General features: G+C 37.1%; 1 protein-coding gene across 1 annotated transcript; it reads right to left on the bottom strand.

The window, feature by feature from the left end:
- Positions 1-216: 216 nt before the first annotated feature.
- LOC149553269 (LOW PSII ACCUMULATION-like protein) lies at positions 217-11,581 on the bottom strand. The gene is made up of 5 exons (XM_089788739.1): positions 11,362-11,581; positions 1,346-1,945; positions 1,174-1,224; positions 861-1,065; positions 217-716 (listed from the first exon to the last, which is right to left on the bottom strand). Exons 1-4 carry the CDS (start codon positions 11,562-11,564, stop codon positions 927-929), a joined length of 993 nt encoding a protein of 330 aa, XP_089644865.1. The 5' UTR covers positions 11,565-11,581; the 3' UTR covers positions 217-716; positions 861-926.
- Positions 11,582-13,101: the final 1,520 nt, after the last annotated feature.

The following is a 13,101-nucleotide window of genomic DNA, read 5'->3' as shown; positions in this document are numbered from 1 at the left end:
TCTTTTATAGGCAGTCAGGAGCTCCTTCCATCTATATAGTGTAAAGCAGTAAGTACTGTTCCTCTTACCTTGGCAAATATTGAATGATTCTTCTATTCTTTTTATCCTTTTTTATTGAATAGACTCCATGCAGAATAGAGAAGTAAATTCACGTTAAACTACTGGTAATGGTCTCATTTGTCTCAGACCAAAGAAAACTGACGAAATGAACAGAGATTTAGGAAAGATCACATATACATAAATTTATATATAGATAGGCTTTCACAAATCCTATAAAGTGGTAAAAACTATATCACTGAAAAGTTTATTGTTTTATAACAGTTAATGGATATAAAACCAAGAAAGACGTTACATACTAAATTTATCAGCCACAGCAATTTGACAAGAAACCAGTCAATCTGATAAGGAATCAGACATACTCTGCTTAAAATCTAACCGTTGTCCTTCTCATCTAATAATTTCTTGCATGTATATAACGTAAACCAATTAGTATTAAAATTGAGCACCATGTAAGTATCCCAGGAAGCCAAAGAAAGCTGCTGAGATAAATCTTCTGTCTGGAGAATGGTCAAAGAAACTTTCTCTTGCTCCTGGTTGCCAAGAAATTGAAAATAACTCCTATACAATGAAGAAAAGAATATGTGCAACATTGTACTTATGGGAGTTTCAGAAGCATTGTTATTGAAGATTAGAAGAAATTACCAGTGAAGCAGCAACTGCAAGTAAAGAAAAACTAAATAAGACTACCAATGGTTGTACAGGTACATGTTAGTAATAAATGTTTACAACTTGCACACTTGAAAAAATTGTACGGACTAACATTCATAAGTATGCTCGTGAACAGTAAATTCCTACATTACCTTTTGCATCTTTTAAACAAACTGTATCTTTGAACTCCTTTGAACTATTTGAGATGATCAAGAGCTCTAAATTCTTCCATCCATACCATCAAGAACACCACCCCATATTCCTTTTAGAGGAGGCAATTGGGCCACAAATGCATTCCATGGTGGGTACCCAACACCACTTCCCCGGACACGCCCATCCATACGGAGAGAGATGTATCTAAAATGAAATGAAAATTTGTTAGAAACATACTGCCCAAATAAGAATCACAATTCTAATAATCTTCATCTATAGAAAATTGGTAAGAATATTTAGCAGGATGCTTACACAGGCTTCTCTTCTGGAACTTTTGCCATTGATTTTTGTTCATTCAGCCACCTATCAACACACCAAAAACATTTCTGAGGTAAAGGGTCAAGTTGATTGGCTCATCAAGAAACATTAGCAAGAGAACAAATTTGTAGAATGCCCTAGGATTTAACTGACTGAGCATTCTTACTTGGACCATTCAGAAGTATAGATGGGAGTCAACTGCCATAAACTCTTTCGTTTATTGATTAAGGATAGTTGCTCATCATCTTTTACTTCATTCAAACTAGTATCCGCAGCTGAGGTCTGTAATCTAGGTACCAAACCATCAGTCGCATAATAGACAACCCTTACTCCTCTATCGAGTAAATCATTTGTGAAAGGCTCACTATACTTAAAGGCTTCTTCAATGAAACTAGCAGGTCCAGCAACTATAACAAGACGAGCAAAACCTCTCAACTGGCTAATAGATACCACCCTCTTCCCATCTACTTCTAATTTCAAATTGGCAAGTGTTTCTTCTCTAGACAGTTTTGCCAGTTGCATATTCTGAGCCTTCAGATCCCTTGTATACAGAAATGCAAACAAAGAAACTGCGCCTAAATCGATTCCTAAGCCCATGAGTATCTCAGGAGTTGATCCCGCATTTGGAGCATTTCTCAATGCAGCAATCAAACGTGATAAAGCAATCAGACCTCCAAGACCACCACTCGCCATAAACGCAAGGTAGAAAAACATTCTTACAGACCGGAATGGAGACAGGACTTCACTTCTTATCTTTGCTGCAGACCTGGAAAAAACAAAAAAAATTGGAAATCAGATTGTGCCAAAGATCAGAAATGAAGTTTCGACAAACTAGCAATAATTTCTGCTATGTATTCAACCAGTTATCAATTTGCTGGTGCTTGATTTCTTGATTCAAAAATTTATACATGATCTAATCCAGAAATCAACCAGCAATAATTATGGATTGTGGAAATCTGATATCATTCAATTATCATTTTGTTAGTATACTTGACATTCATAAACAAAAATATTCTTGTCGCTCCAACTCTACCTCTTAACAAAACTACATTTCAACCTATAGTACCAATAAAAGGGTTATTACATTGATTTGTTTCTGGATTTGATTGTGTAAAGATTTTTACCATCAATGATCCGAATCACACTACGTGATCCATCGTCAATGTAATACAATGGATTGCGGAAATTTGATCTCTTTAAAAGGGTTATTGTTGAAACATGAGCATAGGGATGCAAGGGAGTACCCCCTTGTACGCTCCTATCTCTGACCAGCTGAGGGCAGTGACCCCAGCAAGGGTTTTTGGGGGCACCATCCCCAAAACAAAATTTCACATATAGTTTATCAATGTGAATTCTGACCATTACCATTAGCTCATCAGTCCAACAGTGGATATTTGTGCACCGTTTTTGGGTGGTTTTAGCACATAATTTTGTAATACTATTTGACAGTTTCATATTTTATATCCCCTATATATTAGATGTTAGCAATGTTTTGTGATATATTATAAAAGTTTGATAGCTGCTGAGTTACTTTCAGATCTCTAGATGGTGAAACTCTTGTGGAAACTTGTCCTACAAACATTCTAATTTGTTGTTGATTTCTGAATAATATATTGAGTGGCTTTTGGAGTGAGGTTTTTCCATTGTTACACCAGTACAGGGGTACTTTGGGATGGCAGTACGCTGAGTTTCTGGCACGCAGGGAAAATGGGCCTCATTTTCAGGACGGCGGGGGGACGGCCAGGGGAAAGCATCAAGGGGAGGATGGGACAGAGAGGGGTGTTGTATAGTATACATATAGAACTTGAAATGCTAGTTATGAAATGATGTTTCAATAGTTCACTAGAACATACCAAATTAAAATACTTGAACATAGCAAAATTGCAACATAAATTAGAACCATTGACATTCAACATAGTAACGTATTACATACCCAATAGTAACATTCAAAAATCAAAATTCAAATAGAAATTCAAGTACACATCTCGGCAGTGGCATGGTTGCGAAATGACGGAGGTGGGGGTGCTTGGGTACTCAAGTACCTGGTGCAGGGACCTCTCAGGGACAGGTACTTAAAGGTTTGGGAGGGGGGTGCGAGTCTCCGGGTTACACTGGGTTTTTCTCCCAAAGGGATTTTGCTCAAGGTTGCATGGGGATGGGTAACAACTATTTTTCAAAATAGGGGACAAAGGTACTTGGGCACATCAATTTTTTTGTTTATAACTTAATATTTAAAGAAAATCTGAAAATATGAGTCATGACAATGGGTTTTCAAAACATGTATAGTGATAAGTTTGCAGATGTACTGTTTTCAGTTTCAGATTTGCAATATTGAGTTTGACACAAAATCATTCCCAGAAGTGTCTCAGCATTGTCATGGATTGTGGAAATTTTCATCTCTAACTCATGAAACTATTAACCTTAGTGTGAACTCACAAAACTTTTGTTTGATATGCGGTATAGGTAGCGTAAGGAAATTAAGGTAGCAGACAACTTTTTATACTAATCTTAAGAGGAGGGTTGTGTAAAAACTTTCTCTAACAATAATGGAAACTTAACAAAAATAATCACAAATAACATGCATACCACAACACAGTGATATATATAGGAAAACCAATGTTGTGTGGGTATGTGTACCCACAACCATGGGATGCGTACCCACGTACCCAAGTACTAGGTAGTTCATGGAGAGCATCATAACTAAGGACCTTGATTAAGATTTCTTATTTTTGTTTCAGATTTTTGTTTGCATATCAGCTTGTTGTTTATCAAATACATAATCAGTTTGAAGATTTGATACAATTTTGATTAACAATGAACTTTATCATTGTTCATGTTAGAAGTATACAACATATCATTGTTATATGATTTATGGTCTTCTTGTTCATGTTTAAAGTCTGCCTTCTCTGTTATGCATCTAAACGTTGATGATTAAAAATTGACACACATTCATTCCCAGAAGCATCTCAGCAGTTCCATAAGTGTTACACTAGGGTTTGTGCAAATTTGATTCATGTTCTTGGAGAAAGATTATCTTAGTGTTACACTTACCAAGGGGTTTGACATATATGCATGCTATTGGAGAAGGATTGTGTAATGCCCCGCCTGGAGATCCTTGCAACACAAGGATAAAACACGAACTAAATAATTTTTTTCTTAAGATAAGTTACTTAACAACAAGATAAAGTAACCAAGTGCAATAATGAAACATCAGAACAAGGTGATGAGAACAAGGAACATGGCTAAACTCATGTTCACCTACACTAGCAGAAGTCTTACAAACACTTCCAAAGATCTCCAAGCTCTAAATGGCAACTCAAAAACCAAGAACACACGAATCATGAGAATATACCGAGGGGATGTTCAATTTTGAACCCAAGGTAAAAGCTCCTAGCATGATTAGACATACAAGTCCATATCCACTAAACGTATCATAATCAAAACTCACAAGCAGAGACCAAGAACAGTCATGCAGAAGACAAGGGCGCAAAGTTACATCCACTCATCTACTGGACACCATGCTGAAAGATAATGCTGACTCCTGAAATTTAGCTAAGTTTGAAATCCAGAAGCCCTGAAATTTGGCTAAGTTTGAATTTCTAAAGCCCTGAAATTTCCTAGAATCTTTATCTTAATTCGGAGAGGTCTAGGACCTATCTCGAATGAATCGTCCCATATATTAAAATATATCTTAAGAAAATATATGTGAACTTATACTTAAACAATATATTTTAAACCCCATAGGACATTTGTTGAACTAGGAAGGAGTGCAACCCTACAGGGTACTCAAAACACCAATCAACTCTCAACCAAAAAGTCTAGAGATACCTATTGTTTGCCCAAGCAGGTTTTTGCAAGAAACCCAGGTGACACTTTACAACAACCAGGCGATATTTCTCACTATAGCCAGGTGATACGATATATTTTAAACCCCATAGAACATCTACTGAACTAGGAAGGAATGCAACCCTAAAGGGTACTCAAAACACCAATCAACTCTCAACCGAAAAGTCCAGAGATACTTGCTGTTTACCCGAGCAGGTTTTTGCAAGAAAATCAAGCGATACTTTACAATAGCCAAGCGATATTTCTCACTATAGCCAGGCAATACGATATATTTTAAACCCCATAGAACATCTACTGAACTAGGAAGGAGTGCAACCCTAAAGGGTACTCAAAACACCAATCAACTCTCAACTGAAAAGTCCAAAGATACCTATTGTTTGCCCGAGCAGGTTTTTGCAAAAAAACCAGGCAACACTTTACAACAGCCAGGCGATATTTCTCACTATAGCAAAGCGATACTTTTTGCCAAGGCGATACTTTTTGCCAAAGCCAGGCGATAGTTCTCACTATGACCAAGTATCGTACAATATTTCACACTACTATGGTGCGATACTTTCCAGTATCATACAATCTTTCTCCTTAAGGCATGCGATACTCTTCTAGTATCGCCCAGTGCTGAACCACTGTCGCCCAGGATTGAAAAGAAACAACCTGACAAACAATCAGAAGGGAAAAAGAGTTGGAACCTCCACACCGAGGAGTATCGGATCCACTATAATCGAGGCTTGGACACTTGAACACATGAAATACAAGACACCATGCAACAACAAGAAGAAAACATCTATCCATCCAAATTATAACAGCATATGAAAGAACATGCAGAAAGCAACATCGCAATGTACATACATGGTTCATAAACCAAACATCATATAAAGGAAAACATAAATATCTAAGCACCAACACAATAGAAATTCGTGTGCAATTCCTCCCAACCGTAATAGCATCATGAGACTTCAAAGGCCCTAGCCATCCCCCGCACGTAACATCCCAAACTACCAACTAGATAGTTGGAGATGTCATTATGAGGAAGTTACAACTACAAATGTAACTAACATCATAAGAACAAGAAGATCTAACATGCTAATCCATCAAAGCATAGATACTCCAACTAGTTAGTGAATCACATCATTTAACCATATGGTATAACATCATAATAAAGGAATGCGTGAAATGAAACTAACATCATCTCAACATGATATCCATACATTCCAATGAAAGCATAAATCACAAAAAAAATACTCCAAAAAACCCGAAATACCAAGTGAACATCAAGCAATGATCTCAACTAGAAATAGACCGTCTCTGTACACCAGTCACCAGTAGTGGTGAAAGTAGCTACGCCTCCCAACCACATGGAACTCGTAGGTCCACTCCTGTCGTGTTGATGGAGATAATGATCTAACCACAAACACACAAAAAGTAAACGCCAATGGCTAACACTCATGCCAGACAATAAAGAGAACTGAAACCAAGATCACGAGACAATGCAAGTACAACAGGTCCTGAATCAGACACTCTATCGGTCAACTATGTAGGGACTCACTTGGCATTGGGTAGCCCAAGCTAGTATTGGTAGCATCAACTCCCCAACGGAAGGCGCAAATCCTAGCAGCATCAACTCCCCAACGAGAGGTGCACGTATCCTTTTATTATCTTAAATTTATCACTCAGTAATTTATTTAGTTATCACTTAATTAAGCCTTCTTTATGCCAGCCTGGAAAATAGTCACCAAGGTTGCAGTAGAAGCCCCTCCATGGTGCTACCATGCCCTACCCATGCTCATCCAACGATGAGTGCCCGTAGGCATCCATATTCCCAACCCAAACCCAAATGAACATAACTCAACCAAAATACAATCGGGAGTTCGAGCCTCGCAAGTCACCCGACAAATGCACGTGCACGTGCTTGTATGTGGGCGCACCACCATCACGAAGATCATAAAACAAGGGCTAGATGAGAAAACAAGCAAAATATCACTCAACTGAATACAAGCTCAGAAGTATGGATTCTACATGAATCCCAATGCATAATAAATCACCAAGCATCATGAACTCACTCAACCGGCCTCAATCCGGGAGCACGGATTCTACACAAATCCCAGTGATGCAACAAAACCAAACATTATGAACTCACTCAATTGGCCTCAATCTGGGTGTATGGATTCTACACGAATCCCAACGTCCATGGAACATCAAGGGTTTGACCAATAACCAATAACACCAGATACAAAATCACTCATCCGAACACAAAGTCAAGAATACGGAGGTGGCACGCATCCCAATGCAAACATAAAGATGCAACAATGGTCAGATTGATATCCTACGGATAATCTAAACCCACGACCAACACCATGCTAAGAAAAACCTGAGAAAATTGGGCGGCATGCAAATCGAGGCAAAAACCTCCAAACTCAAAAACTTCAAAGTTAAAACCCATTTGGTCTTAGGGCACAAAAGCCACGAATATCAAATAAAATCTAGGTTTGGAGTCTGTATGAAAAAACGGCTAGCATAATGGTGCAAAACCCTAAACCCCCATCCCAGAAAATAGGGAAATGCTCATACCTGCCCAACCGAGTAGAGCTAGCATACAAAAACTGAGGGGAACACTAGTTCTCAACCTTCTAACAAATGGCTACCAACGATAGAAGCAGAAACAATAAAATGAGAGAGCCTTACCTCGCAGCCAAAAGGGCAAATACAAAAATCTGAACAATAAAATAAAAATCTTGCAGAAGTTGCCGAAAATCGCAGTAAACCAAGGTCTTCCGAGCTGAATCTAACGAGACCAATCTCATGACGATCCCACACTCGTAGCTCCCACAAGAAACATAACAACATTTCCTCATGAAGAGGATTTTGGGTTTTGTTCTCAAACTTCCTAATTCAAAAGTGAGAAGTGAGGAATAAAATTCCTTTTTGGATACTTATTCACTTTTCGAGTGAATAATGGATTAGGGAAAATAACCAGGTCACCTAGTTAAACCCTAATTCAAACCAAACGAATACAGGCTATTCCAGTCATTGGAATTCAACTACGGAAAAACTGCTGAGAATTAAATTATATAAGATAAAGCTCAAAATTCCCTTAAACCAAAATCACAGAAATCCTAAAATAACAGTGCAAAACCCTAAACCCCCATCCCAGAAAACAGGGAAATGCTCATCCTTGCCCAACCGGGTAGAGCTAGCATACAAAAACGAAGGGGAGCACTAGTTCTCAACCTTCTAACAAATGGCTACCAAAGACAGAAGCAGAAACGGAGCTAAAACAATAAAACGAGAGAGCCTTACCTCGCAGCCAAAAGGGAAAATACAAAAATCTGAACAAGAAAATAAAAATTCTGTGGAAGTTGCCGAAAATCGCGGTAAACCAAGGTCTCCCGAGCTGAATCCAACGAGACCAATCTCATGACAATCCCACGCTCGTAGCTCCCACAACAAACATAACAACATTTCCTCATGAAGAGGATTTTGGATTTTGTTCTCAAACTTTCTAATTCAGAAGTGAGAAGTGAGGAATAAAATTCCTTTTTGGATACTTATTCACTTTTCCAGTGAATAATGGATTAGGGAAAATAACCAAGTCACCTAGTTAAACCCTAATTCAAACCAAACAAATACAGGCTATTCCAGTCATTGGAATTCAACTATGGAAAAGCTGCCAAGAATTAAATTATATAAGATAAAGCTCAAAATTCCCTTAAATCAAAATCACAGAGCTCCTAAAAAACTTTCACGACAATTGCGAACCTCTAAATGCACAGACACACTCACGGGTCCAATCACATAATGCAAATGAGTCTAGATTTATTAAATCACCAGAAGATTTAATTTAAACAATTAAATAGGATACGTCGACCATACAAATACAACATTGGCTAGATATGAACAACTGAGTCACTAACTCCATATGCCACTGCCAGAGACATAAATCCTGCACAGTAAAACACACGATCAAGTGCAATTGCATATAATAACATAGCCGAAACAATAAATGCATTAAATAACCTAATTTAACAATTTATTTAATTATACTAAAATAATCCATTTACATCACTCACTTTCCCATAAAGCATCACAAAGCAAGAACGAAGTAAATAACCATAGCATTAAATCCAACATATAAACATAATCAAAGGATATGTCCAAATACCGGATAACCAGATATCATCATAAAACATATTGTCATCTCAAAAAAGGCATCATCATGCAGATATGATCAACTGAATAGTATAGTAATCTAACATGGACAATTCATTTCTAATTATTTAAGCATTTAATAATGATTGTTTAAACAACATGAAAAGACACTTAAAACACATAAGTGAACATGGTCAAATACATGACTAACCACTGCTACAAGAACCTAGTCCAATGTAGCAAGATAATAGTACGCAGTGCAATCTCTGTACACATCTCAAAGTAATCACGGAACAACATCATGATACCAAATTAATCCTGGTAACCATTGGCACAAACCTCGGTGAAACCATCTCGCACATCATAATCTCATAAATCAGCCATAAGCATAATCAAAGCAACTGGTACAATAACATAAATCTAATCACCTCAAGGGTGTAGACCACTTATGATCCCAATCACGATCACTTCACAACGAAAGATCAACAAGATTGCATCCATCAAGATGACTTACAAAAATCAAATGGGAGAGGCACTACAGATTGTCTTAGTCCTACGCTTACTGAGAGATCTGACATGAGTCAATCATTCTACACATATACATATACAAATACTTCACAACTCAAAGAGATATACACCCCCTCTCATTCTATTGGTGAATATATTGCTGGGATTGGCAATCAACCTATGAGTTCTATGCAACACAGTTATGAACAACCAAAGTAGGGATGAGGTCAATGAAGCCGTCAGCAAATTATCTTTTGCCAGTGAAATTCCATATAGTGCCACCTGATCTTTTTGTAAGTTCCTTTATGGAACTATTGCTGTGAGGCATTTTCAATGGGTAATTAGGCTCTGTAGTTTCAACTAATCATTATTCAATTTTAACTTGAATGAAACTCTGGGGCAATGTTTTAGCCACTGGCACAGTTTTGCTCAGATATTAGCTAAATGGTTTAGCACACTACCAGTGGACCAGATTTCAGTCTGCGGGTATTCTCACAACTCCCAACGGAAGAGAAGGTTTCATAGACAAGGTTTTCCGCTGCATTTGTTAAGCTTTTGGACATACAGTCTCGTCGACAACTGTTCCTTGGCAGAAGCAAGATCTGTATACACATCTTGTGGACTGTTGTTGGACAGGCCAGTCACTTGAGGGCACATAGAATGGGACAAACACTATAGATGATAAGTGCTATTTTTCAGGGAAAGGAGGTCCCCTGAACCCAATAATAGTTGCTAATTGCTATAGTATTATTTAGAATCTTTTCCTCAAACATATGAGCTCTTACTTTTTAGGGTTTAAGTGGGTATTTTTCCATACAAAATGGGTGCTTAAATTTTGGAGTTCAACTTTTTAAGTTGCACTGCACTACAAAACTCATAGGACCAACAGCTTTAAAATGTTCCTAAAAACTTTCAACAGTTTCAGCTCTGAAGCCCCCTCCATAAGACCCCAGCAAAAAATTGGAAATAATTGTACGTGTGAAACCCAAGTTCCAGTTGGGAGATCTTGATTACGCATCATATAACTCCAGGAAGCATGAAGTGAGGTTGTGGTGTAATAACTACGAGGAACATCTGAGTTGTAACTCAACTGCAACGAGACATACTTCAACTCTAGGTTACGTGCGATTAGGCTGTGATGCACTAATTATGGGGTACATACCAGTCCTAACCCTTGAATATAGTTCTCAGACACATGATCCAGGCACAGTCCACACGCAATAAGGACTGTTCATCAAGGGGTTTACGTGTAAGAGCATGACAAAGGGGTTGTGATGCGATCCAAATGGATATATTTATAGAAGTGTGACCCATGTTCCATTCCCCTACTACACTATAGAGCATCTTTCATATATTTGGTAAATTTGTGGGATAATGATTGTAGAGCACATATCCTAAGATTAAACAATTGAAATAGATCTTTTTCCATCAGGACAGTGTTTTCCCAGAAATGCAGATGATGATTCAAAATTCTAGTGAAGTTTAACTAGAAATCAAAATGCAGGAACACCGAACGCAGTATACAGTGAGAGTTTTATCATATGTTACAATCATTACAGGGCAAATTAAAAACTTGAATAAATACAAAACATATTTAAAATTGAACACACCCATACATGTAAAGGATGGCTAATTCGCTGTAAATTGTGAAAAAAACAATTTTCGTTGAATTTTGTAAAATATTACGTGATTTCTGCGGAAGTAGGGCGGTTCCCTGGACTGGCAGAGCAACGAACCACACCAGCTCCTGCTTCCTTTCCATTGCGTATGTTTTGAATGAATCCGAGAGATCTTAGAAGACATGGGTTTACTAGAACGTTTAATTTTAGACTTGATGAAGGTACATATGGGTTTTGGCGAAAAATAGACATAGAGAATGGCAGAGCCATCACTAAATCTTATGAACAAGAACTGCAAATCTCCGCGTTGGTTCTCTTTACTAAAATTCTATTATCAGCTGCCATTGACATCTGGCGTGTTGGTGAAAGCAGCACACGAAGAGCAACACCAGCCACGGATTGTGATGAAGGTGTTCTCATCTAATCTGCATGGCAAGGAAAGAGTTTTGGTCACATTATGTTCCAAAACCCAAATAAAAAATAAAAATAACTATGAGTTTGTATGTTTTTTTTACATGTAACCAGTGTGCCAATAGAAGATGAGATTTAAAGGAAAAATGTACAATGAACATTAAATAATATAAATATAAAGACTAGGCAAAAATGTTGAATTTCTATAAAAAATTAAAAATAAATAAAGACGCAAAAGGTCAAAGTTCATGTATAGTTTTTGCATATGACAAGTAGCAATTTAGATAGTGTTCTATATATTGGATGTGCAATAGGATAAAGCATGTGATGCAATTTCTCATTGTATTTTAATAATTGTTTACATTAGCAAAGCATCTACTTAATCATGTTATGCAACTTGATAGAGCAAAAGTATGTCTCATAGCATATCAATGCATATACATTATTTCATTATACATATATGACACATAGAGTGTACTTGGATATGAAACTCATGCATATACATGATTTGATTACACGTCTTACTTTATACTGACTAGTATCTTTTGTAACTAGCATTAATTATAGCGTGATATGTCATTATAGCTATCCATGATACATGCAAATTTCATTTTGTGCATGTTAGTATATTGTAATTACGTCTCATAATAACTTGCTTTTCATATTTTGAATAACTACTAATTTGTGACTAGTCATATTTACCTTTTGTTGTGAGCAATTGTTTAATCTCCATTTATCACGACATAATTGATGGCATTGTTGTGGTTCAATGTGAATTGACCTTTCAGAGCGAGATCTCGAAGGATAAAGATGAACTTTGATTTGTCCTGTGTGTAGTCCTCAATTTTTGTGTCTTTCAGGCTTGGTAGTAGTTGTTCAACAATGGACTTGTCTATTGAACACCAGATGATTTGTTTGTTTTCAGTTGTGATGATAGTCTTTAGGTATAATGAATATACATATGCAACCTCTTGATTGCATCTATTGCAACGAGTTGTTTTGTCTTCTAGCATTCCATTATCCTCAAATTTTAAGTTGCACTGGAAACAAAATGCATAAAATGGATTTGAGAATGAGTTGGCTACTTTGAGAACCCCATCAACCTACAAGATATGTTTTGATATTAATGTAGCTTGTGTATGAATTAATTAGTAGTTGAAGTGTTGAATTCTCTGAGTTTGCTTACTTATAGTGTTTTTTGTAGCAATGTATTCGAGGCATCCAATGTTCTCTTGTCTTTTAGAGTACAGATTTATGAAGCGACCCCTGTGCGAAATGTTTTGTCCATGTCATTCTATCGTACAATGTTTCTAAACAACATTGTAGGAGTTTCACCTCTCTGTAATTGGATTGCTATTTGCATGGATTCTTCTTGGAATGCAAAGTTGATTTGGAG

Source organism: Cupressus sempervirens, chromosome 6, assembly GCF_028749045.1.
Source record: "Cupressus sempervirens isolate cs-2001-9-10 chromosome 6, ASM2874904v1, whole genome shotgun sequence".
Taxonomy (NCBI): domain Eukaryota; kingdom Viridiplantae; phylum Streptophyta; class Pinopsida; order Cupressales; family Cupressaceae; genus Cupressus; species Cupressus sempervirens.
The sequence above is the reverse complement of the archived record's forward strand: the minus strand, read 5'-3'. Positions and strand labels throughout refer to the sequence as shown.